General features: G+C 45.8%; 2 protein-coding genes, 1 long non-coding RNA gene and 1 other non-coding gene across 8 annotated transcripts in view; 2 read left to right on the top strand and 2 right to left on the bottom strand.

Annotated features, from left to right (window-relative positions):
• Positions 1-1,730: 1,730 nt before the first annotated feature.
• On the bottom strand, positions 1,731-16,055 carry PCYOX1L (prenylcysteine oxidase 1 like). The gene is made up of 6 exons (XM_055566804.1): positions 14,372-16,055; positions 9,946-10,152; positions 8,303-8,477; positions 6,187-6,398; positions 3,612-3,752; positions 1,731-3,161 (listed from the first exon to the last, which is right to left on the bottom strand). Exons 1-6 carry the CDS (start codon positions 14,694-14,696, stop codon positions 2,503-2,505), a joined length of 1,719 nt encoding a protein of 572 aa, XP_055422779.1. The 5' UTR covers positions 14,697-16,055; the 3' UTR covers positions 1,731-2,502.
• A 1,148-nt stretch (positions 16,056-17,203) lies between these two features.
• On the bottom strand, positions 17,204-26,329 carry GRPEL2 (GrpE like 2, mitochondrial). Of its 2 annotated transcripts, XR_008706158.1 has the most exons (5): positions 26,102-26,329; positions 23,745-23,898; positions 22,573-22,654; positions 19,991-20,424; positions 17,204-19,447 (listed from the first exon to the last, which is right to left on the bottom strand). XR_008706158.1 is itself a non-coding variant. In XM_055557963.1 (4 exons), exons 1-4 carry the CDS (start codon positions 26,173-26,175, stop codon positions 20,060-20,062), a joined length of 675 nt encoding a protein of 224 aa, XP_055413938.1. In that variant the 5' UTR covers positions 26,176-26,328; the 3' UTR covers positions 17,204-20,059. The 2 variants fall into 2 exon arrangements, 1 of the variants encoding a protein (XP_055413938.1); XM_055557963.1 differs by having other exon boundaries at positions 17,204-20,424; positions 26,102-26,328.
• TRNAW-CCA (transfer RNA tryptophan (anticodon CCA)) lies at positions 23,036-23,108 on the top strand. Its single transcript has one exon. It is a non-coding gene; the product is annotated as a tRNA-Trp (tRNA).
• LOC129635223 (uncharacterized) overlaps positions 26,255-27,601 on the top strand; it is a 118,392-nt gene continuing 117,045 nt past the window's right edge. For 3 of the 4 annotated variants that reach the window (XR_008706174.1, XR_008706161.1, XR_008706178.1), the window contains exon 1: positions 26,255-26,383. This is a non-coding gene — a long non-coding RNA (uncharacterized LOC129635223). Of the gene's footprint in view, positions 26,384-27,177; positions 27,198-27,601 lie in introns of those variants that run through there. The other variant, XR_008706165.1, reaches the window with a different exon arrangement.

Raw genomic sequence — 27,601 nt, 5'->3', positions numbered from 1 at the left:
TGGGAAAGATTGAAGGCAGGAGGAGAGGGGGTTGACAGAGGATGAGATGGTTAGATTGTATCACTGACTCAATGGACATGAGTTTGAGCAAACTCCAGGAGATGGTGAAGGACAGGGAAGCCTGCTGTGCTGCAGTCCATGTGGTTGCAGAGTCTGTCACAACTGAGCGACTGAATAACAATGTTGCACCCAGGACTACTGAGGTGGTGTGACCTCTTTCCTGTTTCATTGGCAGGTTGTAGGGCTCTGTCTTTGGAAATGCTGTCTTCTCCCAGAGAACTGTGGGCCCATGGGGCCTCTTTCCTGGCCTAAGAAGGCTAGGGTGGGCTCTGAGGCCAAGGTTTCCTGCTGGTTTCCACACTCCCTTCTGCTGCCTTCAGAAATCTCTGGATTTTCCTTATAGGCAGAGAGGTAGTGGGATCCAGCTGTCATGTTTGGGCTTGTGGAAGCAGGTAGTGTAGGCATCTTGGCCTGTTTTTGTTCTGAGCTGTTCAGGCCTGCCTACCCAGACAAAGGAAGTTTCTGAGTACCAGCGAGCCCCACTGCAATAGGCTGAGGATCAAGCGAATCTGCCCTGGTTGGCCTCTTCTGTGCACATAGCCTGAGGGATGCGAGGGTTATTAGGGACAAGTCTGATATTGGCCTTGGTCCTCCAGCCTAGTACCAGTGGTCATCAGTTACACCACAGCAGCCCACAGCATCCTTATTTAAAACACAGGCCTTGACAAAAATCATTGCATGTAGATTTCACCAGACCTGAGAGGAGGGGGAAGGAACAGCCCCATCCTGCATCTGGCTCACCTCCCTCCAGCACCCTTTCCACCCCTCTGATCTTGTATTCTGGAGATCACCTCTTCCTCAGGGATGTTCTAAGCTGATTTGTTTAATCTCATCCCTTGTGTCCCAGGTACTGGTCCAGTAGCTAAGCCCTAAGCCATCTGCACGTGGTGTTCATTTGACCACAGGAATTGGTTCAGTAGGGGCCCAGTGAGCCCAGAGCCAGACTCTGCTTCAGGGGTTGTGAGAGAAGACCCTCTGGCCCTGGGAGCTGTTGGCGGCCATGTCTGACCACGAAAGAAATGATGACGCTGGCATTTGCACTACACTCAATGCCTGCCCTGTGCCTGGACTTCAATAAGACCCTTTTATTGCTTAGGCTAGTTTGGGTTTGGTTTTTTACTGCTGCCACAACCAAAAGTATTCTTACTGGTGTGTCGGCTTCCTATTTCCTATAATGACCAATGAGTGCATGCTATGTGCACTTCAAAGGCACCATCTCTTTCACTACCATCACTTCCGCATAGTAAAAGCAACTTCAGACGAATTTGGGCCTCTGCTGCCTTGAAGGGTATTTTGTCCTATACTGAATTCAGTTAACTTTTAAGGAGAAGCTCTGGATTTAAGTTCTATGAATTCATCAAGAGACTGGGCAAATTTGTTCCTCACTTTGGGCTTTTATCTCCATCTCTACAAAAAGAGGGAAGTTAGCTGGATGATCTCTGGGACTCTTCCTGTTAGGAATTTACAATGCCAATGTCATTTGGCAGTGTGGTATCCTCATGGGGATCTGGGCCCTCCTCAGAACCAGCTTTAGCTGGTCTGGATAGGACTTGGGCATCCAGTCTCCAACAGACTTCATCACAGCGTCCCTTTTCTCTTCTGGGTAGATATTTGGGGGGTGAGGCACAACTGCCTTCCACCAGCTGGGAACTTGTCTTCTTATAATACAAGACTCTTAATGGACAGAATGATCGTTTCTTCCAGTTGCCAAGGAAAAAAGTGTTCCTCTTCCTGCGGCCTGATATGTTTCCCTTTTTCCTCTGGTTGCCAGGAGGCTCAGAGCTAGGCTGCCAGCTCTGCTGGGATAACCATTTCTTCCTTGTATACTTCCAGGCATCTCCTCCAAATGCAGTGTTGTTTAAAAACTTGGATGGTGTCTAGTTAAAGTTCTTAACTAGGTACTTGCATCTAGGAAGGCATCTAGGAAGCCTACCATAAATAGGAGCTATTATCCTGTCTTATTTATGTTTTCTCATCTTCCCTCTATTTGTAACCATCTGGTTGCATATGTTTCATTGGAGGTGTTCCTTAGGTGCCTGTTGGGAGTAGACAATAAAGAAATTGGATTCAAAGTTCTCTGCCTTATATTCCCTACCACGGTTATCACCGTCTTCTACTTAGAAAACAAAGTCAGAAGCAGCTTAAGATGGACTTTTATTTCTTCTTAAAAAAAAAAAAAATAAATAAGTGAATACATTGGCTTGAATGTTCTTCCCCTTCTTTAACTCTCCCCCTTCAAAAAAAAAACCACCACTGTGAGAATCCTTAAGATGCAAAGGCAGAGAGTAGGTCACCGGGACCCACACTGGAGGGAAAGGACACTCCACACAGGAGGGGTCAGAGAAGGACTCTGTGGGTGCACGTGGCTTATACAATCTTGGCTGTTGTGAAGGGAGTCCTTCTTCAGCAGAGGCTGGACATTTCCAGCTCTCCTCGGAGCCCTCACAGCTCAGTCTTCACCTTGTGCATCAAATCCTTTTGGTCAATCTTGTCTAGGTCCTGGTACCAGCGGTTGAAGGCCAGCAGTGCCACGTTCTTGGCAGCCACAGCCGTCACCTCCACGGAGCCAGCTGCCCACTCCAGGGCATTGAGGTGGAAGAGCTGGTCATGCAGTGTGAACCGTGGGAGGGGGGTGTGGGGGCTATGGACGGGGTGGGCCTGCCATTCGGCTGTCTGGACTGAGTAATAGGAGCGAAAGAGGGTCTTCAGCTGGGACCGGAGGAGGGGCTGGGGGGACTGGACTCGCCAAACAGCGGCCTCCTGAGGCTGCTTCCGCCGGAAGCTGGCTGAGATGTTGACAGGACAGATGTTGTCCAGGGCACAGAAGAAGCTGGGGAAATCTGTGGTAAGGATATTGGCAAAGGGGAAAAGCTTAGGGTCGGGGAAGCCAAAGTAGGAAGAGTTGAGGTAGCCATGGACCAAGGAGACGACGGTGGGCTGGAAAGAGCCCTGGACGACATCGATGGGTGGGTCGAATCCTTCAAAGGCGATGGTGCTGCTGTTGTCCAGGTGCAGGGGGGTGGCGATGACCACTATGTCATAGTTGTCAGAGCCCGTGCCTGCCTCATTCTCATACCTGACCCGATACAAGGGTTTCCCCTCTGGACGGAGAGAGAAGAGAACACAAAAGTCAACTTCTTTCTTGGCTTCTACCCACTTATCTGCTGTCCGGGGCCTAGCACCGAGGGGACAAGACCCTGGGTGCAGCCGTGCCGTCCAGCTGCTGTGTCAGTTTTTCCATGCTGGTATGGTGGCAGGGCGAGCCCTGGACCAGAATCAGGAAACCCAAACTCTTTCTCTGGCTGTGGCACTGACTAGCTAGGGAGCATGGGCAAGGCTGTGGCTCAGAGTCCTTAGTAGTCAAATGAATGGGGCTAGATGAGTGCAAGTCTCTGCTTTCTGCTCTGACATTTTAATCAGGACAACAGTGCCCTCTGGTGTCGCTTGGCAGTGCTGGGACCTGCACCCCAGCAGAGGAGTTTTAGGGATAGAGGAGGAAGTGCTCATTGTGTAGGAAGGGAGTGGTTATGGCCCCTGCTCTGTCTACTTACCTGTTGGCTGCAGGGTCACAGTGGTCACCGTGGCATGGATCACGTTGGCCTTGGTGAGCTTCAGCAGACCAGAACAAACCAGCTTGTTGCCTCCCTCCACAGACCACAGGCTACCCTGGGCCCCCGCTAGAGACATGGCTCCTGGGCAAAGGGGGAGGGAGGGTGATCAGTGGCTTCTCAACCTCTAGGCAGTGGGGCTGGAGAGGCCAGCACCATCCTACCCAGGCCTCTGTCCCAGGCCAAGACTCCCCCCAACTCCCGCAGGGAGAGACAATACACAGAGATAAATACGATAGAATTCACAATGTTGTAAAGTAAAAACATTATGCTCAGTGCAAGATCCCCAATAGAAGACCACAGATTGTATGATTCTATTTAAATAGACTGCCCAGAATGGGCAAATCCACAGAAACACAGAGCAGATTTGTGGTTGTCTAGGGCTGGAAGGCTAGGGGAATGCTGGGGGAACTGATGGCTACAGGGATGAGTTTTGAGGGCAGTGAAAATGTTCTCAAATTGATTGTGGTGATGGAGGCACAGGTGTATGTGTGTGCACGCTCAGTCTCTCAGTCAAGTCTGGCTCTTTGAGACCCTGTGGACCATAGCCCACCAGGCTCCTCTGTCCATGGGATTTTTTTCCAGCAAGAATTCTAGAGTGGGTTGCCATTTCCTCCTCCAGGGGATATTCCCGACCCAGGGATTGAACCCATTGCTTCTGCATTAGCAGGTGAATTCTTTATTGCTGTGTCACCAGGGAACCCAGATGGAGACACAACTCTGAGTGTTCTGAAAGCCATTGACTCCTACATTTTAAATGCGTGCACTGCATGATACGTGAATTATATCTCAAAGGATACCTACAAGGTGCTGGGAGAATGAGCAGGGTCATCTCGCTGAGGGGACACTAGGCAGGACCAGAAGGCTGGGAAGGAACGAGCAGCGGCCAGAGGAAGAGTATCCTGGGCATGTGGGAGGTACTTGTTAATTATAAACCCTTTCATTCATTTATTTAGCAAAAATGGTTTGAGTGCCTATGATGGTCAGCACTTTTGTAAGGATTTCTCAGTAAACAAAGGGGACAGATTCCCATTGGGAAGCCTGCATTCGAGTGGGAGGAGATAAAATAAGTCAATTCAGTAGCCTGGTAGGGCAAGGGGACCAGGACTCCTGGGGGTGGGAGAGGTTATGCAGCTTCAATGAAAAGGCAACATCTTCACAGAGACATGGGAAGCAAGAGTTTACTATGACTGCGTCTCCAGGAAGGTTCTTCCAGGCAGAGGGATGGCCACACAAAAGCCTCAAGGTGGGAGAGTACCTGGGACGCTGGAGACACGGCAAGGAGACCAGAGTGGCTGGTCTGGGGTGCATGAGTGGTGAGATGGTGAGGCCTAGACCACACAGGGCCCTGCAGACCACTGGAAGGACTTTGGATTTTCCCTGAAGGAAAGTAGGAGCCATTACAGTCTTACATGCAGTCCTGTCAGGATCTGTCTTTTGTTTTAAAAGGACCATCTGGGTGAGGTGTTGAGCTTGGAGGGGCCAGGGAGTGGGCAGAGGGTGGGGACCTGGTAGGAGACTTGTAGCAATACTGGTGAAGGATGCTAGTGCTTAGACCAAGGAAGAGGCATTGCTAGGAAGCAGTCAGGTTCTAGGTATACATGGAAGGCAAAGCAGATGGGATTTCCTGACATATGACACAAAGGGTATGAAAGAAAGCAATGATTCAAGGTTTTGGCTGGAGCAACCGAAAGGATTAATTACCAGCCAACCTATGGGGAGGCTGGGAAGGGCAGGCTTGAGGGGAAAGATCAGAAGCTCAGGTTTGGATGCACTGAGTCTGAGACGCCCATTAGCCCTTCCAGTGTGGACACAAGGGTGACGGCTGACACATGAGCTTGCAGTTCTGGAGACAGGTCTGGGCTAGAGGTCATGTTTGGGAGTCAGGTGGGTGGAACTGAAGCCCCAAGACTGGCTGAGCTCACCAAGGGAGGCTGAGTAGTTGAGAGCAGAGGAGGACACAGGACTGAGCCTGGGCCTTCCATGTTCGGAGGCAGGAGAGGAGAAGAACCCAGCCAAGCAGGCCAGTGAGTGCCTGTGTAGTTCCTTGGCCTTGAATGCCCCTCCCCGGCCCTCCACCGCCCCAATAAAATCCTACTGTATCTTTCAAGGCCCAAAATAGTCACCACACCTTGCGGAAGATGTGCCTTGATGTCTTTCTTGGGCAGATCTGTGTCCTGTGCTGGAAGATGGTGGGTGATATATGTGCCTGCCCACCCCAGTAATGAGCTGGGAAGATGCAGTGCTCTAATAAGTGGATACCCAGGGGCCCAGAGGCCTTAGTGGGGCAGATTATGAAACCAATCCAAACAGGAGTGGCAGAAACACCCCAGACCTGAGATCTGAGCTTCCCTTTCACTGTGAAGTGAGGTGAACACCATCTCCTGCCAACTGAGACAACAGATGCCAGAATCAAAGGGTGTTGGGGTGATATCATGTACTGAGTTGGGTAAATGTAAGGTTATTACAGGGAGGGCTGGGGAAGGGCAGGTGGGCAGGCTGAGGGCTGGAGGCTCACCGGCAAAGGCGGGCATCGCTGCTGACTGGCCGTAGCTGGCCCGCAGGACGGCGGAGACTACGTCGTCGATAAAGCGCTGGGTGACGCCCACCTGGAGCAGGGACTCAGCCACGGAGCGCTGGGTCATGTTGACGAAGGCGGATTCTCCCAGTGAGTAGAGCAGTTCCTCCACACCCGAGAAGGCATAACCGTGGGCCTGGTACTTATAGATCCTGGGAGACATGTGGACCCAGAGCCCTTGTGCAGAAAGGCCTTTCTGCTGACCACCTGCTGCTGGGTCACTGCACCTGGGGGCCCACCCCTCCTCTCCATGTAGGGGTGGGAGAGGAAACTTGTTATGTTACCTTGGCCTATTTGCTGGCTATGGTGGGCCTGTCCCACCTGAAGGGACAGCCCAGAGGGAAGGGCAAACACTTTGGATCCCACCAGAACCTGGCTTCACATGGTGGCCCCTCTGAATGACAATCATATCACCTCTCAAGCCGCTCCCTGATGAGGTTGCAGTTCTCTTGTCACTCAGCTGGGACTGCCAAGCAGTGGTCCATGCCCGCCCCCACTGACATATCCCCTCTCCAGCAACAACAGCTCTTCCCTGGCTTCTAGGACCACACTGGACCCCATGGCAGCTGCTTTATGCCAAAGTTGTCACCCTCTCTGCTAGCTTGGCCTGTCTTCCCCTGTGGCTTGGTCCAACGAGGCTCCCGCTCACCCTCTCGCTAATGTCTTCTTCCCCCACGACTCTCCCCACCTCGAGGACTGGCATTTGCCTGGAGCTGTCGGCTGATGAACTTTTGGATAGTGGCCTTTGGAATGTTGCTTCTGCTTGGGCTGTTCTGTAAATGTGCCGGGTTTGGTTGTTGACAAGAAGCCCAAATGGAGGTATCCAGAAAGCAATTAGAGACGGCTTAGGTAGTGGGTCTGGAACTTAAGGGGAAACTGGGGCTCACAGGTAGAGGCTGTCTCCCACAAAAGGGAGAACTTGGTGCTGGGGGATTGGATCAAATTGACAAGGGAGAAAAGTATACGAAAGAGGAAAGAGAAGTGAAGAACTAACTTTGGGGATACCTGGAGAGTACAAGGAAGAAGTGCCATAAAAAAGCATAGTTACAGGAGTGGGAAGAGCAGAGAAGTGCCAGAAACCAGAAAGGAGGCCTGGAGGCCACGAACAAGTGTCTGATCCTGAAGTCTCTGCACCTAGGCCAGGAAACGGAGAACCTTTGGAAGGACTGACTGTCGGGGAGAGCTGGGGACCAGCCTGGTAAGTGAGTGGACTATGAGGGGTGGACAGAGTGACCACAGGATACTTATCCTTTTTATTTGGAGTTGATGGGGAGGGGGCTGGGGCATAAGGAGGAGGAACTGGTAAAGAAAGGTGTTTGTTCTAGATAGGCCTGGTGGACAGAAGAGTTTGTAAATGGTGGTCCACAGGTTGCTTGTGGCCTGCAGGTATGTCTTATTTGCCTTGTGAGATGAACTGGTTGCACACATTGAAAAACTAATCTCACATACAACTGGATTTCCAGTTTCTTCTGAAAAACCGGAATTTGCCCTGGCAAATTCCTATTGTCATAAGGCTGGCATTCCCACATGGCCACAGGGGGTTTGAGCAGAGAGCTAGCTGCCCATTCCGATGGGGCCTGGCTCTTCAGGACCCCTCACTCCTTATCCTTCCCTTTCACTAAAATGCTTCACTTATTCATACCCCAGGTAGGCCCTTGAAGGTGGCTGAGTTTGCAACCCATGCTTTTTTTTGGCCAGAGCACAAGGGATGTGGGATTTTTTTAGTTCCCTGACCAGGGATCCAACCCATGACCCTTGCACTAGAAACACAGAGTCTTAACCACTGGACCACCAGGGAAGTCCTGCAACCCATGCTTTTATTTACCAGTTTAGCCAAGGGAAAGAGGATGCCAGTGTGACAACACGAGAGACAAGTACTGCTGTACTAAAGTAAGTCCCTTCCTGATGCTGGGGGTGTGCTCAGAACCTGGGTGGAATTCTCACACCCAGTGAGTACCTTTTCCATTTTGACAATGTACAGTCAAGTTGGTTCCTTCTGCACCTCTTTTCCTCTCTCCCTCTGGAAGGCCCTCCCCAAGGCTCTGCCCAGCCCTACCTCATGAACTTCTCCATGACCTCCTCCACCCACATCTGCAGTCTCAGGAAGCTGATGCCGTAGTGCCACCAGAGGCGGAAGAGGTTCAGCAGGTACCAGTCTGTCTCCTCCAGCACGAAGTTCTCCCCATTGAAGATGGCGCTCCTGCCTCCCACCTCGCGCCGGTGCCGCAGCCCTGAGGAGACAATGAAGAGGCCCTTAGGTCCCCTACAGAGGCCCCCCTGAACCCCAGGGGAACCTAGCGATGCCAGAAGCTTAAATTCAGGGCCATCCTGAAGGATGGCTCCACTTAAGGGAATGTGACACTATGTTGGGTGCATCTGTGCTGCTTGTTCAACAACAGTAAACAGTGTGCTGGGGAGATGTCTGGCCCGCCTAGTCAACAAGGAAATGAAAATTAAACTCATATTCCGTTTTATATGTTTTCCTAACAGGGATCCACTCAGCCATGAGTGAGGGAGATTCAGTCGTCATCCTGGATCGTCTAGGGGCTGAGAGCCACGGGGCTTGCTCTGGAATGGTGGCCCGGGGCACCAAGGCCACAAGGAAGAAATCACAGCTCCTGACAACCACCTGCACTCTACAACTAACAGAGCACTGAAGCTTCGGATCTCACTTCAATCTCTCACAGTCTTGGGAGAGGCAGAACAAGAGTCAGTATCCCCCAGGTAAAGGTGGATGGATGGAAGGTGAGGCTTAGAGATTATAGGGCCTGCCCTAAGTCATGGGCTTTTCTTTCTTTCCCTCCTATTCCTGTCCCTAAATCACAAAGTTCCCCTACCCAGACGCAACCATTAAGTATATTCCTTCAGCATCCTTCTAGAGGTATTTTGTGCCAACACTTATAAATGTGTACACATCTGTGAGCTCTCTCTCCCTCCACCCACCCCCATATACTATTAATATACACAGTGGCCTGCACCTTACTGACATGTACATCTTAAGAGTGTTCTATACCTGGGCATACAGGACTTGGCTACTGAATAGTCTGCTGTGTGCTTAAACAATATTTAGTCTCAGATTCTAGTGGATGGGCAGGTAGAATATTCAACTTTTTACTATTACAAACAGTGCTGTAATGAGTAACCTTGTGTGTCTGCTGCTCTGTACATCTGTGAGCACACTTACGGGATCACTTCTGAGAAGTGGAATTTCTGCATCCAGTGGTATATATATTTGTGGTTTTGACAGATGCTGCTGGGGTTGAATCTCAGCTCTCTCACTTATTAGCTGTAGGGCCTTAGCCCAGGTGTATGAGCCTCAGTTGCCTTGGGAGGAGATACAGCACCCATCTTGCAGGCTGGTAGGAGGATTAGAGGTAATGTCTATGTATGACCCAGAAGGATGCCAGGTGCTTGGCAAGCACACAGCATGTGGAAGCCGTTATGATTATAGATTACTGAGAAGCAGTAAACTGATGGGGAAAGAAACTATTCTGGGGGTGGGGCTGTCAAACCTGAATTCTAATCCAGGCTCTGCAACTAACTCACTGTGTAACCTCAGGCAAGTTCCTTCCCCTCTCTGGTCTCAGCTGCTCCATCTGTAAAATGAGGAGATTGGGCACATGACCTTCTGGCCTTGACCATCAGGGTCACCTGGGAAGGGCCCGAGGGCTGCCGCCAGCCCCAGGATGGTGCACTCACCCAGCTGCTTGACGAAACCCTGCATGTGGAGGCTCAGGGAGTGAAAGGAGGCGGCGCCACTCTCATAGTGCTGCTTGTTGACGGAGATGGTGGCTAGGCGGCCGCCCACGGTCCCCTTCTCGAACACGTCGATCTGCACCCGGGGGCCAAAGTGCTGTTGGAGGAAGTGGGCCACAGCAGAGCCCCCGATTCCAGCTCCAACCACAGCTGTCATCAGGCCCAGGAGGCAGGCGTGGGGAGAGACAGAGCAGGGGCGTGAGACTGTGGGTCACTCCTTCTCAGTCTCCTGGGCCAGTGGTTTCCTAGGTACTCGCATCTCATAGGCTTCTAACATCTCAAAAAGGAAATCTGTAGACTAGTGCTTAGTAAAGTGTTAGCTTCTCAGTCATTTCCGACTCTTTGCAACCCCATGAACTGTAGCCTGCTAGGCTCCTCCATCCATGGAATTCGCCAGGCAGTAAAGCTATCAAATAGCAAAGTACGACCTGCAAACTACCACCTACTATAACCCTTATTTTATAAAGAAAAAGACAAGTTAGCAGCAAAGGGGCAGGGAAGAATCTCAAAATTTATTTAAGGGAATAAATCTAGCTTTATACAAACTCATTGAAAGTCAAAGTGAAAGTCACTCAGTCGTGTCTGACTCTTTGCAACCCCATGGACTGTATGTAGCCTGCCTGGCTGCTCTGTTCATGGAATTCTCCAGGCCAGAATACTGTTCCCTTTTCTAGGGGATCTTCCCAACCCAGGGATCGAACCCAGGGATTGAACCCAGGTCTCTCACATTGCAGGTGGATTCTTTACCATCTGAGCCACCAGGGATATTTTACTATGAATTGGTGAATACCTGGTCACTGCCAGGTAATTAGGTTGGATTAGTATTAGGAATCCACTCCTTAATCCAGGGGTTGGCAAACTACAGCCTGAGAGCCAAATCAAGGCAGATTTCTGTTTTTGCAAGCTGAAGCTTTATTGGAATGGAACCATGCCCTTTCTTTAGCTTATTGGCTATGGCTGTTTCATGCCAGGCAGAGTTGAGTAAAGTTGGAACAGAGGCTGTAAGCACAGCCTTAAATATTTACTCTCTGGCCTTTAACTTAAGAAGTCAGCCAACCCTTGCTCTATTGCAACTTCTCACCTGACACTTAAGTCATTTCCACATCCATGTTTGCCAAGCCTCGAATGCACTCTGTGACAGATAACTAGTCACTATATAGGGCACTCTATTCCACTTTGGACTCTTGTTATAGTTTCAGCTTTTTGACATCTTTTTGGGTCTTACCTACTGTCTTTACTTCTCCTCCTTCTTTCCTTAGTTAGTTGCAAACTTAGTTCATATACCATCAATATTCTGATCCAAGTCACTGAGAAAAGTGTGTTACTGGTCAGGGCTCTGAGGTGCTGCTAGGAACCACTGACCAAACAGATAGTAATCATTACACAGCACTGAAAGGATAGTGAAGCAGCTGTGAAGCTACTGAGCTGGACAGCCATGCTACCCACAGTTTTTGCCCACCAGGTATCTAAGATACAGCTTTGCTCTCACCTGACAGTCTAGTAACCTATCAAAGAGAAGATTTGTCCTTACTAGACCCATGTTGGGCTTTCCAGGTGGCACAGTAGTCAAGAATTTGCCTGCCAATGTAGGAGGTACAAGAGACGCAGGTTCGATCCTTGGATCAGGAAGATCCCCTGGAAGAGGAAATGGCAAAACCCACTCCAGTATTCGCGTGTGCTCGTGCACGCACACACACACACACACACACACACACCCTGTTGGACCCTAAGACTACTAACTCTTGTCAAGAAGGCAAAACTACAAGGTTCTTTATGATCTGGTCTCCATTTACTTATTCCATGTCCTGCCTCAGCCTTGCAACACTCCACCTTCTTGTCTGCCTCAATTTCTTTTTTTGGCCATACCATGCAGCATATGGATCTTAATTCCTTGACCAGGGATAGAACTCATGCCCCCTGTAGCAGAAGCACGGAGTCTCAACCACTGGATCGCCAGGTTAGTCCCCTGCCTCAGCTTATTTTGCTGTGGAACAGAGACTTCGCCCTGTCATGCCTGTGCCTTTGCCCATGTCGTTCCCCTTGTCAGAAACGCTCTGTCATCCTTTGCCTTGCTGACCTCTGTGGCCCTTATATGTCATTCTTAGCTGGCTGGCCTGACCTGCCTAAGACAACTGTCCCTCCTGCATATTCCCACAGCATACTCTCCTTACCCTGGCCTGGTCCGTGGGACACTACTCAAATGATCTGTCAAGGACTGAGGGTAGGTCCCTATGTCCCCAGATTCTGGCAGGTAGTAGAGCTCATTATTGCATTTTGAAAGAACAAATTACTTCTTTATTCTCAGTGTTTACAAAGCCGCTTCCAAGGATACCCTTTAACCTTTTAAACCAAGTGCTTCCCACCCTTTCCATTTTTGACAAAGCCCTGAATTACCCATTTTTTTTTTCCCCAGAGAAATTGCTATCACAAGACCTGGAAGCTGCCTAAAGGCTATAGGGAAGAAGACCTCATCTCACTAAGAAATGGCTCCTTCAACACCAATGACCTGACACTTGCTCTCTAGTCTGTGGTAAGATTTGCTGGACATAGGATGAATGAAACAGAGAGGGCCCTGTAGCAATGTAGATTGGGATCCTGGAGGACAGTGGGTTTTACCAGTGAGCAGAAACCCATTCTCTGCAGAGAGAACAGCATGAGCAGGGCCCGGGTGGATTTCTGGGGGACTTTAAAGGGTCCGATGCCACACCGAGGTGTTCAGATTTGATCATGAAGCAGCCTGAGGGTTACGACATCTTAACAGGAAGCCCCTCATTCCCATTGTGGGTAGAGTCCAAGCCACCGAGGATGCACAGAGGCTCTTATCAGAGCAGTGAGGAAAACTAAGAAAGTTGCAGGAAGCTTGGCATTGCCAAATCTCTTGCCTTGATGATGCCTGGGGTGAGGTGGGTAGGACCAGCTGGAATGAGGCAGGCAGCAAGTTCTGCGTTGGCAGAAATGGTTGAGCTGTGAGGAGGTCCTACCCCTTCCTCAGTGGTCACTGGGAAATGCCATGCTCTGCTGCCCTTTCTCAAGAGATGCGGGAGCCCTGCACATCAAGACCTTGCCTGCCTCATTCTTTCCCGTCCTTCAAAGCCTGGCTCCAAATGCATCTCCTTCATCAAGCCTTCTCTATCTACTCCAGCTCTCAGGATTCTCTCTCCTCTGAAAACCCTAAATGTTCAGTCCTAAATTGATTTCTGGCACGCTTCAGCCTGTCTTAATCCTTTATGGCCTGAGCTGGGGTTTGGTAATGCAGACCTTAGCACTGCACTGGCCCCATTATGTCTGTGGTATTCCCATGGGGCAGCCCTCCCTCCCAGTGAGAGTCACTCCTCTCCCACACCAGAAACCCAGCATCTCTGTCTACAGGAATCTGATGGATGAGGGACTTGAAAATCTTTGATTCATGTTGAGTTAAAATGACAAATGTTAAGAGGAAAAAAGTATAAACAAATATGGAATGTTAGTCAGTTATATACATGATGAAGTATTTAGCAGTATGTCCTGATGTCTGCAATTTATTTTGAAAAGCATTAAAATGTAAGATGGATTAATGGACATGTGATAAAGCAAATATAGTAGCAGTTTCTTAACAACAGAATCTACGTGCTGGGTAAAGAGATGATCAATGTGTAAGTCTTTAAACTTTGGTCTAGGTTTGAAGATTTTCAACATAAAATGTTGGGGGGAAAAAAAGCAAATAAATAAGAAGACTGCTGTGAAAAATTCCTCATTTTGTCATTCAGCAAATCTGTCCCCAGAGGACTTACCATGGGTTCTGTCTCTCCTAGAACTGTCTCCTACCCTCCAAGAGGTTTTTGGCTTAGATGTTGCTTCTAGGAAGCCTTCCCAGAGCCCACAAAGACGGGTGAATGCCCTCCCTCTATATTCACAGTCTTTCTCAGCCTCAGCACTAACTTCCTTGTACTGTGCAGTCTCTCCTCCTCCGGACAGGAACTATAAACCAGTGCCTGCTACACAGACGACCCTCAATAAACCTGTGTGAATGACATCATCCAGACAGACCAGAGTCCTGGGGGCACCTGGCAAAGAGCCAGGTCGAGGGCAGATGCTTAATGCCCCTGAACCTTCTGGTGAGATCAGTGACCAGTCCTGCCCCAAGGCTCTTTTCTGCCCCAGGTAGCCCTGGACACAGGCCCACCCCTCCCTCCCCATCAGCACCTTGCCTACTGCGGTCCCCTTCCTCGCCCAGTCGCAGTGCCTTGGCTCTTCTCCACCCAGCTCCTCTCCCGAGGACCCCTCCCTTGTCCAGCTGCCTTCCCCTTCCCCCATCCAGCTGCTCCCGGCTGACAACCCTTTTCCCTCGCAGCCCTCCCCAGATCTGCACCCCACCCAGTCCTTCCCGCACCGATTTTACTGGGCCGGGCATCGCCTGTAGCGGCGGCAGCGAGGAGCGCGGCCAGCGCGGCGAGGAGCCGGGCAGCGTGGGCCATGGCGGGCAGCGATGGGGGCAGCATGCCGGGGCTCGGGCACTGGCGGGTTGGCGCTGGGCTCCCCGCCCCGCCCCAGCGCCCAGCTGGCTGTTCCGCCTTCCAGCCTCGCTGGTCACAGCTTCTTATTGGACAAGCGGCAGTCCCTCTTCGGCACGAGGCCCTCATTAGCCGCATCTCTCTGGGGGCAGGCTCTGTCATTGGCAACTTCTCCGTCCCGCCTCCTAGATACGGTTTCCTCATTGGCTGGCTTGTCTTGCTCCGGCGCAGGTGCGCGCGCTTTGGGTACTCAGCATCAGGACCCTGGCCCAGCTCCGAGGAGACTGATGACAGAGAAAGAACTGCAGCTTTGACGATCTCCGTTCAAATCCAACCTCTGAGCGTTAGTAGCTCTGTAACGTGCCTTCTCCGTGTCCCATTCAGTCTCCTGCTCTACCTTTCTAGGTGGTTGTGACAATCACGTGAAATAAGGCATGTGAAATCACTTGGCAGTGTCTGCAAGTGCTGGAGATTGCTGACCAACCATGCAGCCAGGATGGCTAGACGCTACTTGTTTCAGCATGCTGAAACAAAGCCAGATGCTTTCCAGACTGCTGTTAATTACCACGTGTCTTTGCGGCTTTGACACACAGTTTGTGTCTCTGCCTTCTACTTCAAAAACAAAAGGTAAGAGTTTCATCCACTCTTAGAGGGGAGAGGAAAGGTAGAAAGGAAGAGATAAGCTCCATCTTCACCCTCTAAGGAAACAAAAGCAGCTTCACTATGGCTAGTTATCTACACTATAAAGGACAGATTTCCTCTCACAGAAAATATAATTGGGGATGTTTCAAAAGAAAATAAGGAAAACTCATGTGTATTCAGTCAGATTATGGCTAAGAATAGAAATATAAAGGACTCTGTGAAGAGTAAAAGGTCATAGAGCTGAAATTACAGCCAACTTTGTAAGTCTTAACATGGCCAAACTGGATTATTAGTAAAATGGTAGATGAATAAATATGCATTTCTCATAAAAACAAAAACAAAACAAAAACCACCAAAGAAACACTTTTGGGTAATATTTGTGTTAAAATGCAAAACCAGACTCAAGATACTCCTTTTAATTACTGTTTTCTTTTTGGCTTCACTCTGTGGCATGTAATCTGCATTTTAACTTGTGCCCCCTGCATTGGGAGCAGTCAACCACTGGAATGCCAGGGAAGTTCCTTCCTTAATCATCTTTTAAAACAAGTATTTGTTGATCACTTTGTGCCATGTTCTCTTATGTGCTAACAGTATGATCCATACAGTATTTTTTTAATAGGGTAAAATCATATTAAAACTCAACTTTGCTTTTAATTTTAGTAAGTAAAGTAAATGTTGCTCAGTCATGTCCGACTCTGTGATCCCATGGACTGTAGCCTACCAGGTTCCTCCGACCATGGGATTCTCCAGGCAAGAATACTGGAGTGGATTGCCATTTCCTTCTCCAGATCTTCCCAACCCAGGGATTGAACCCAGGTCTCCTGCCTTGTAGGCAGATGGTTTACCATCTGAGCCAATTTTAGGGTCCTTGGTAATTCTAGATTTTACAGCTCTTTTCTCCTGTTGGGAAAAAATTCTTCCAATCCCACAATACCATGTGTATCAAAGTTGTAGGACAAATTCAAAAAAGCTGTTTAAGAGAAAAAGCAAGGAGCCATAATTCTGGGGCCAAGGTACTAGTAGTGAGACTGGGAGTGGGGTTGGGTGATTCCATCAGTTATTTATTGCTGCATAACAAACTACCCCAAAACTTAGTGGCTAAAGGTAACACTTTTTTTGCCCATAAATCTGCACATTGGGCAGGACTCAGTGAGATTTCATCTGTTCTGTGTGATATCAGATGGGGCTGTTCCACTGGGGACTGGCAAGTCCACTTTCAAAGTGGCTCACTAAGGTGGCTGGCAGGTTGGTGCTGGCTGTCAGCTAAAAGCTCAGCCATGGCCCTTGGTTCTACTCCACAGGCTACCTGAGTTGGCTCTTTGGTTTGATGGCCAGGTATCAAGAGTGAGCATCCAGAGACAGGAAGGTGTGGGTCAGAAATCAGCAGTGTCGCCTCCCTATAATCTACTGGTTCAGATTCAAGGAGATTTCAAAGCTGTTTTAAAACCTCCAGTGAATTTGAGAATGGACAAGAGTAAGGATATACTTACCAACTAGCTCTGGGATTGTGAGAAACAATGGATTATGGAGCCAGGGTGGGAAGAATGATGAAAATGCAAAGCCAAAACTACAGAAAAGGCTGGCTACAAAGAGGGGCACTTAGCCAGGAGGCTGGGTATGTGGAAGCCAGTGGAGAAGCAGAGGTAAAGACACGCTAGGCAAAGGTTGGGAAGAGCACGTGGAAGCAGGCAGCCACATGCCAGTAATCGGATTGAGAGGATGGTCAGAAGTTATGTATTTCGAGTAAAATGATTAAAGCAGGTAAGATGATTAGAACCAAGAAGCAACCACAAGAATATAAGGCAGTGCCAGACAGAAAGGCAGAAATAAACAGGAGTCCAGATTGAAGAAATACATAGAAATTAGAAGTAAGCAAGTCAAGGAGGTCAAAAAACAGACAAGACTTCAATACCAAGGCAAAATGACTGCACTGCATCCACTGGCCTGGGCAGCTGTGAGACCCTAAGTTCCCTCCACTGAGCGTCAACAGGTCGGTCAGCAATCAGTGAAGTGACCATGTCAATACACAGTATGATTCTGGCAGACAGTAAATACATGAAACGCAGTAATTTCAATTAAAGTTTTATTAATGTTTCTGAAGATTATATTTCACCTTTGTCTTCTTTGATTTTGCTTTAGTGTTTAAGGATGTTTCTTCATTAATTAAATCCTTTGCCATGAAAGAGCACCAAGTAACTTATGTCAGTACAAACTGAATGATTCTTTTATAGTGGTAAGGAAAATCCACCAAAGATTCATAAAATCCAAGTACTAAGACACCAAGGTCCCTCTTCACATGAGCCAAAGCTTCCTTACACATATCATCTACATGCCAATAGTATCTTTTTACTTTACCATCAAGATGAAAATAAGAGCGCTGAGACAACCTTATTTCTCCAGTCTAAAAATGTAGACTTCCCCAGTATAGTTTAAACAGACACACACAAAAAACAGAAGTTGAAAGGAAAATAATTCACTGTGACTGATTAACTTACAATTATTTTTTTATAGTCAAGCACCAGTTTTCCCCTTCCCCTAGACTTTAGGCAACTATGAAAACATACAAAAAACAATGTGTATAAAAAGCAATAAAAATAAATATTCGAGGGCCTACTGTAATAGGCAATTTGCACATTTCATTTAATCCTCGTAATAGTTTGAGAATTGTTAACTATTTTACAAACATGGAAGCAGGCTCAGAAGAGTGAAGTGACTAGGCTGGGAATTATGTTCGAGTTGATGCTTACTAAGCATATGCTCTGTTATGCTGTGCTGGCTCCTGAAAGCCTTTCAACTTTTTGAGATTCTGTTACAGCTCCAGCTTCTAAATTTATACTTTTAACTCTGCAAAACTACTGAATAATAGAAGAATCTAAAATTATTCTCAATCTACTTGCTAAAACAGGAGGTTGCAAAGAATACTGAAAAACTCTTCAAGTAATCAGAACATTCCACACCTAAAATTATGGTTATTTTAATTCATTTGTAATGAATAGCTAGTGATCCAAGAACAAATGGAAAATCATAATTGCCTCACTTTCTTATTGTCACTATTTGTCATTCTCAAAGGAATGAAGGCAAAAAAGAAGAGACAAATTCCCATTGTGAAATCTGACTGCTCATTACATTTACAGGATGTACTTAGTGGAATGCCAAGAGGTTCTGGTTTTAAAATCTCACCACCAGTCTTGTTTGCATCTTAGAAGTATGTATTTGTTTTTTAAAGTGTCTAATCTGGTGGAGGTGGTAGTACCCATTAGGCGATGGTTTTGAGGATGCATCTGTGTCGTGTGCTGGAACTATCTATGATGTCTAAGAGGCTGTTTCACCACCCCACAGAATGGGGTCATAGAGCTCTAGAAGAAATGGATTTATTTTATGGGAAAGTAACTTAAACCTAAACCTGGACAATCTGGACACCTAACAACAGTTAATTGTCTGTTGGGGGTATATTTGCATGCTCATTATAGAACTGCTGAAATCTTAAATACTGAAGTTAATATCTAGTTGTTTCTTACTTAAGTTCTCACTGAAATTTAGTTTACTAGTTTTAGAGATTTTTTTTTTTTTTTTTTGAGTCCAGTCCTAAAAAGACTGTTTTCACACATAGTCTGAAGAAACTGAAAGGGTGAGATTAGATCATTAAGGCAGCTTCTAACATTAAAATATCTATAAAGACCTCCTTTCTAATGTTCGATTGATATATACATCATTCATTCACTAACTCATTTACTGAAAAAATTTTTTATAGAACACTATCTATAAGACTGAAATAAAAAATATACACATAGGCTCATTACCTCCAGGAGGTCAGTACATAAAAGGGGAGCTAGATGTTTACATGTGACATAAGACAGATAAAAAAACTAGGATATAAAGCTCGTTAATGTAAGAGAGGTAGTGAATTGTGAGTACCCCCCCCCCCAAAAAAACCCCCAAAACAAAAACTCCAAGCCCATTATAACTAAATGAAATGAGGAATCATAAGAACCTAACTTTTTTTTGGTCCTGACCACCTCCCTACATAATCTAATCAAGGACCACAAGATAAATCTGACAAAGTGGCAGAGGATTTAAGGGCCAGTGGAAAGAGAAATTGTGGTAAACTACTTGCATAGACCAGTTTAGGTCATTAGCTGTTGGCGCTGCCTCAATTTCCCTGAAATGATTATACACCCAGGGAGGCTGAAAATAATTTGAAGACAACTCAGCAAGGAAAGCACAAGGTTTCTTGGCCAGACTTGCTTGCAAGGGAGCTGGTATCTTGATTTCTTGCCAATCTCTGTCTTCCAAGTCTTTCCTGGGGCCTTAGCCTTGTAAATGGGATTTGAAAAGGGAAATGAGTGTGAATATGAAGTCCACCTGGCAGAAACTACAAGGACAAAAGACGGTTAGAAGAAAAATAAAATGAAACGAGTAGGCTCTGAAAATCTATGTGCATAAAAATCAATCCAAATGATTTAAATTCATACAGCTATAAAGCTTTATCATTTCAGTACCCAAATGTTAAACCAATCCCTACCACCTCCTCTTCCCACCAAATTCAAGATCCTATTCAATTTCTATTATAGGGACCAGAAATGAACATTTAGTTGAAAACACATAAACATACAACTCATTTCCACCTTTAAAAAAGATTTTGGATTGAAAGTCATCAGTACCAATTTTAAAATAATTTCCTTCAACACATTTTGATAAGGCCACAGGAACACTTGTCACATTGTTCAAATGCCCAATGGCAAGACTTCTGATGAGACCAAACAGGTCACATTAAATCAACAGAGTATCTAAGAAATAAAGCCAATATGACTAAATCCAAAACAGATCACATGAAGTACCTCATGTACAATACGAACCTAGTTTAATAAATAAAGGAATCACAGGTGACTGCACTCTGGGAGAACATGCAGTTCCTCTGGGCCCATTCATAGTCTTCTCTGAGACTCTACTGCCACTTCCACCTGAGCAAGTCTAATGGTGCGGCCATGAAGCTTGTAGCCATCTTGCCTTACGAATGCCACGGTGCCAGGCTGCACCCCAACACCAGCTGGCACGTGACAAATGAGTTCATGCTCATGAGGGTCATATTTGTCACCGATGGGTGTCATCTTCTCCAGGCCGTGTTTGGCGAACACACTTTTCAGCTTTGCTTCTAAAAGTGACAATCCTCGGAAGATCTTCTCCAGAGTGAGCTTCTGGTCTGCAGGCTCTGTTTCTTCAGAAATACACTCTGTAGTCTTCTCCAAAATGTCTGCGACCTCCACCAAATCCTTACAGAAACTCTGAATTCCTACAGAGAAACCAGACACTCTTACTGTTTGTGAGGAAATCACTGTTCTTGACAGCAGAGTTTGGGGAAGGCTCAAAGAGGTGGCTGGTATACTAGGTACCCCAGGAAATGCAAAGATTGTCACGGGAATCGAGGATCATCACCGGTGATTACCCTTGCAAGCGAACTGATGAGCCAACATTTCTCTTCAAAGACATATGACTAGCAAGCCGCTTAGGAGATGGGGAAGATCGTTAGAACCCAAGAACTAGGTAAGACTATGTACAAAAGGTTCAGAAACGTGTCTTTTTAAAAACTTGACTTAGTTTTATATGCTTGTTTTATCTATGGGGTGAAGGACAGGGAGGCCTGGTATGCTGCAGTCCATGGGGTTGCAAAGAGTCGGACGTGACTGAGTGACTGAACAACTCACCTTTAGTGAGTTGTTCACCTTTACATATATTTTGAAAATTCCTGCCTGTCTCATTTGTGCTAAGGCATGCATTCTCAATAGGAAGAAGACGTTCATTGATGGGGGAATAATAAAAGAGGAGTTGACAAGACTGTGCTAAGGAGGAGTAAAGGAGTGGTTTATTCTTGAGGATTAGCTAAACAGGAACAGGAAAGAAATATACTCCATAGATGAGGTAAGTTTCTAAATGCCTGCTACAAAGTTATATCTTATTGTTTGTGAGGAAATCACTCTGTTCTGTCTGCTGGAGACAGGCCACCAAGCTTGTCTAATTTTTTTAGAGTCACATAAACTTTATAAAAGTGAACTCAGTTGTTGAGAAATCCCATTACTTTCAATGCAGCATTCTTCATTTTTCTTCATAGAAATGAAGGAATATCATTTTTGTGTGGTAACACAAAAGCCCTGGTAGGAGCTGGTGAGGGGCAAAGGACTTTGTTGATCTAGTTTTAACCCAGGGACAAGTTTAAGGCCCTGTATCAAAACACGCAGCCAATAAAAGAGATAATGACAGAGGAGAGACTTTCCAGGTACGTACTGTCTGGATGGAAAGGCTGCAGTTTGCTGAGCCCTGATAGTTGGAAATATGCGACTAAAACTGGATGAAATATTAGAAACACATTTGGGGGTCAGTACTGAGTTATTTAGGAATACAATTTCAGGGTTAGTATTTATTCAGAGTCTTGAAACATGGTATCTAAAACACTGAATGAGAATCAGAAGGCTAAGCCAAAGGAATGGCGTTGGATGGGACACGAATGGAGTGAATCTCATGTATGAATAGCAGATAATATCCAGAGAACAGGAAGGAGTATGAGTGATACAAGGGAAAGAAAAATAGATTAGGGATCAGGGATCCGTGGATTCATATCTACATCTGACATCAAATAACTTTTTCTAGCTTGCCTGTAAGAGGAGACTGGACTAAATAGTATCCAAGGGCCCCTCGGGCACTCCATTCTATGTGCAGTAAAAGTATAATGCTCCATATTAAATTGTGAGTATAGCAAGTCATCACAGATTGCCTTTTACCCTTGAATCTCTGTTATTCAATTAACAGTTTCATGAACAGATTTGGAACAAGATGTGGTGCATTTAGGAAAAGGTTTCTGAGAGACTTTGAAATGAACCAAAAAGATGATTCAATGCCATCAGTGAAAAAACACATTTGATCTAGCACAGCCATCAGGGTTATCTGATTCCATGTGGTCTGAGAGCCTCTGAGTTGTAACTGAGCAAGCTATAGAACACTGACAGTAACACAAATGATTTTTGTCTCTAGTTGTGAAAGTTGTCTCGTGGAGACATAGTTAATTATTGCATTCTGGATATAGACCAGTTTTGCTAAGATGAAGCAAATTTTAGTATTTTCTTTGGATTCTTTTCTGAACATCTTAATGATTCACTTCACTTGTTCATTAAAGAGTTAAACAGAATTGCCTGTACAGGCACTAGAATAATTGTACATGCTTGAAAAATAACAAAAGTCTGGTGAAAATAAAGGCAAACATTATTTCAGCAAATGGTTCATTTTCCAACATTCCCAATAAGCAGCACAGAAAGCCTATACAATAGAGGAAGGGTACAGTATAGGTTGGTTAAGGACCCAGATGTATTTTTTGCTAAGTTCAGTGTGCAAAACTGCTAGTAAGTGCCCTTAAACTAAAAAATATTTTTATTATTATTAAATCTCTCACCAAATATTTTGGCATCTTCTACACATCTCTGGGTTCGCCTTCTTATATTTTCACTGTCAGCTACAGCTCTCTGGTATCTCACCTGAGCATCAGAAGCAAAGTCAAAATGATGAGAAAACAAATGCTTATTGGTAGAAAAGAAACTTTTTGCTTATTTTACAAATTTTACCCTTGGTATAGATTTTTATTAAAACAAACAAGCAAAAACATTAGGAGTTGTATAGGAATCTTGTATCAGCTACTCCAAATTCCCAGAGAAGCAATCTCTGTTTACAACAGTTCTGACAGGCTGTCATTTAGGCTGCCAGTTTGAATCTGTAACAACTGTTTTCAAGCTCATTATCTTCAGAAAAAGCTTTTTTTCTCGTCTTCACCCAACACTGCCACCCTCCAACTTTCTTTTGTTGAACTGAACTCTAGGACAACCAAGAGTAAGTTTTTAAAAATACATCATCTTGGGACTTCCTTGATGGTTCAGTGGTTAAGACTCCATGCTCCCAATGCAAGGGACCCAGGTTCGATTCCTGGTCAGGGAACTAGATCCCACATGCTGCAACTAAGACTCAGCACAGCCAATAAATATGTATTTAATAAAATATGTCATCTATTCGAAGGCAATTATTTAGCCTCTTTATTTTTTTTTCTTTCATTCTTATAATCCCTGGTTCCTTTCATTATTCTCATTAGACACACTTTCTAACCTCATTGCCCTTTCTGGGTGGTCCTGCTTTGGAATTATTCTATTTCTCAAAATCTGTCAGTACAGTACTGGCACATTAAGCCACATAGAGTCTGATTGGCAGAATAAAATGATAAATGACCACATTAATTCAACAAATATTTACTGAGTGTCTACTATATGCCAGGGATTGTACCTCCATTGAAACTACCAAAATATCAGATATCTAAGTACTGTGACACACCAGGAAACTGAACAAAGATGAGTATCCGTAGTCGGCAATGTTTTTGAACTACTACAGATTATTTTGCTCAGTATATCTAACAAGAGGGAGTAAAGAGCTAATTAGAGGAAACAGTTTAAAAAACTGACTTAAAAAACTTTATGTGAATATTTAAGCCAGAGAGATGTGACTACAGGTAACATAAACAGATAATAGAAAATATGATATATATTTCAGACTATATGAACAGATAATATAAAATCTACCTACTGTTAAATCTTGGACTTCCTTCTCCAGTTTAACAGCTTTTAGCTTTAAGGCTCGTTCTGCAAGAGAGGGTCCCAGTTCATCAGGGGGGTCCTCAGAATTGCAGTCTTCACCAGCGGTTCTCTGAGTGGCAGTGCTGAAAGGATGCAGCCATCCCCTAGCCATGACAAACAGCCAAAGTTACAACAAAGTTCAGAGACTGGAATGCTTCCCAGATTGACTCTCTCTAGACAAAGTGCTTTCAGTTTCAATAACACCACAAACACTTATAATGTGCTTGTTAAGTGCCAGATACAGTTGACAAGATTTTATTAAATCATCTTTTCATCTCACAATATGTAAGATAAATACTATTATCATCTCTACTTTATAGATGAGAAAACCAAAGTTCAAAGAGGCTTATGCCTTGCTCAAGATCACATTGTTAGTATTCTGTTGAATCAGGATACTGAGCATCAGGCAGTAGAAATAGCTGGAAGTGGGGACACAAAAGTCAGCAAGAGAACACCAAATTATAGTACCTAGAACCAGCAGGACAATGCCAGAAGCAAGAATTCAAAACAAAAAGCCATACAGTTCAGGTTCAGTCTCTCATTTTATACATGGGGAAAATTAACCCCCGTAAAGGTACCTTATCAAATTGGAGTAAGGCCTAGAATTCTAAAGCTTTCTTGATATACAAGAAAAAAAAGCTTGTAAAGCTTTTTACAAGCTCTAAGTAAAAGGTTTTTATAGAAGAGAATTAGGAGAAAATGAGTTGGGAAATTACCATGTAAAATCAAATCAATCAAAAACTTACAAAACATTTACTATATGTTGTGGACCGTGAACAGGTGAATGAAATAGATCATACAGATTATGTAGTTCAGTTTACATAAACATTTTACAATAGGGGTTTGTAGATTTTGGATTGCAGTAGTTTTGAACCCCCTGTTCAAGGAAGTTTCCATTACACCTCCTGGGTCCTTATAATTTAATTTGAAGTAAAACCATCAAGAAAACCTGTGGGTGCAAAAGGTCTTAAAAACAAATAGTTTATTTATATAAAGTGGCATATACTGAAGAGTGGCCACTAAGGTGAAATCTAAATGAACGCTTAGTAGGGGTAAAGGAGTTTAGTTCAAGAAAGGGAAGTGTGCGGTCAAGATTACTTTTTATCTTTCATGCTAGTCCTGAATTCAGTTATTATAATCTTATGTCAAATTATACATGATTACCAATTTTTAGTTCAGAAAATGTGGTCATCAAACAGGGTGAAATAGATCCTTCCTCCTAAAGTCCTAAAAAACAACATTTATCCAATTAAAAATAGGTCAAAATATCCTCAGGGCCAGTTGAAGGGAACATGGCTAGGGCCCAAGTCATGAGAAAGAGGGAAGTTGTGGTGGATTCATTCAATTGCTACTCTTTCAGAACTGGAGTGGGGAAAAATTTTATTAGAAGGAACCATTTTGCTCCTGATCACTTCCGTACACCAAAAACTGCCAAAAAGATTAGGGAAAAAAAGCTTGAAACCCAGAATTCAACCTCTCACTCTAGTGCTGGGTCAGGTGTGTTATGGTAAAAAGGCGACAAATAGTTATGCAAAATTTTCAGATTTCACCGTAATTTACTTTTCAGAGATCCAACCTTACCCATCCCACTACTCAGCAATTTTTATTTTTTCTGGTAAAGAAACTGTCAAAAGGGGATCGTCCCTGAGAATAACGAACATTGGTCACTAATTAAAAGGGCCGATTCTACAGCCCTGACTGGTTTTCAGTCTGAATTCCACCACTTCATGAGTATTTAAGTTTGGAGACATTACTCAAAATTTCTAAACCACCGTTTCCCCCAATTAAACGGGAGAATAAAAAGAACTACCCATAGTTCTGCAATTGGCAAGATAAGTGATAAAAAAAAGCTGCTGCAATGATAAAGGCAGCAACCAGAACTTAAACTCCTGAAGGCAGGTGGAAGGGCCGTCTGGCAAAGTCCAACGCCCTCCTTTTACTTACAGGAAAAGTGAAGCTCAGATACTGGTTCCCCATTATATTCATACAGGGTGCTAGGAAAGAATCCCAATTCACCTGTAGGCCCCAAAGCTGGAGAAAGGGGCGGGAAAGGCACGTCCCCAATTCAGTCGGAAGAGCAATTCCCACCTCCGAGGGCGTGACCTCGGATCTTCCAACGTACGTCGGCCCGACAAGGAGGCGCGGCTTTGAACCTCAGTTTCCCGCTCTGTAAGATGGGGCCGTGAGCCCCAGTTGTAGAGGCCGAGAGGCTAGAGAGGTCCCCTCGTCCTCCAGCCCAAAACTGCCCCTTCAGATCGCTCGTCCCTCATTGTCCTCAAGTTCCCAATCCCCACCTGCCTCGCTTACCTGCCCTCGGACGCGGCATGGGCGGCCAGGGGCTGCATCCGCCGACGGACCGCCCACAGGAGCCTGGCGGCCATGTTCCCACCTCGGCTTACGGAAGCCGCGCATGCGCACTTGCTCCAAAGGACGAGCTACGTTCGCTTCAAAAACCACGCTTCCCAGCAGCCTTCGCGGGCTTTTTTCTCTTAGGGCCCCGGATGGGAACGCCACTTGTTGGTTGTTCCTGTGCAGGTCCCTACCCGGTCTTTATGCAACGCAACTCTTCCGGTCCCGAGTGTTCCGCGGGTAGGTTGGTTTCCTGTGGCAAGGGAGTAGGCTCAGTGCTAGGCGCGGAATACGCGGCGACCACAGGGAGTAACACTTGTGCCCTCAAGGAGCTTACATGCGGTTTTACACAACAAGGTGCAAACACCATATGAGGTCAAAACATGACCCTTATTTAAACGCGAGGGCCTTGGTGTTGCGGAACCCTAGAATACGATATGACCTAGTGTGGGGCGTTTTCCCAGAGGAAATAACGTTTGACCTGAGAGCGGAGTAACGAGTAAATGAAAAGAGAAGGCAAGTTGATTCAGGCAGAAGGAAACAGCATCTGCAAAGTCAAAAAGGAGCGCCTTGCGAGTAAGGGACTGAAGTACTGGAGGAGGCGGAGGAGCAACACAAGACCGTGGTTAGAGCCAGGGCCTGTGAGGAATTAAAAAAGTCAAAGCCACTCATGCTCGCCTTTTTCGTCAGTTCCCCCTCCCCCCTCGACTTACTGTGATTCGAAATGTGTATTTTTTAATTTCTCCTCACTAATGTGTACACTCCATTAGGGCAGAGATTTTATTTTTTCTTTTTGGTCTGTTCATATTTAATAAACAGTGGAAAAGTGCCCTAATGTAGTTGTTCAAAATCTTTCTGTCTAAAGAACTTCAGTGTTACAGTGCCATTACGTGTTTAAGGGGTCACTGACCGTAGTGTGGAGGAGATTGGGTCTAAGAAGTGGGGAAACAAGCTGTTGGACGGGTCCGTGCAGGGAAGGGGTGTGTTGTGTCCTGGGATTACCTCGCCAGAGAGACGTTTGTAACCACCTTATCTAAAGTAACTACTATTTTAGGTATGTCCAGCAGTTTGTTTTTGTTTTTAGTGTAAGCTTCATGAGAGTGTCTGCCTTGTTCACAGCTGTGATTTCTGACATCTAGTACAGGGGCAGGGGAGCCTGGTGGGCTCCCGTCTATGGGGTCACACAGAGTCGGACACAACAGAAGTGACTTAGCAGCAGCATGTACTGGAGTGATCATGATTCTCTTACATAGGAGAAAACAGGCTCAGAGAGGTTGGTGAACCTGCTCAAGGACCTCCACTGAGGATACAGTGATACTAGAAATCTGATAATCTAAACGCTTTGCAGTACTGGGGAGGATGGAGCTTCAAGGCCACCTTAAAACCATGGCTCTACACTTCGAAAAAAACAACCAAACAAGAAGTGGCATCCACGCTGTAGCCATTTTGTTAAAACAT

The sequence above is a fragment of the Bubalus kerabau genome, chromosome 1, assembly GCF_029407905.1.
Source record: "Bubalus kerabau isolate K-KA32 ecotype Philippines breed swamp buffalo chromosome 1, PCC_UOA_SB_1v2, whole genome shotgun sequence".
Classification (NCBI taxonomy): domain Eukaryota; kingdom Metazoa; phylum Chordata; class Mammalia; order Artiodactyla; family Bovidae; genus Bubalus; species Bubalus kerabau.
This window is presented reverse-complemented; position numbering and strand designations above follow the sequence as displayed.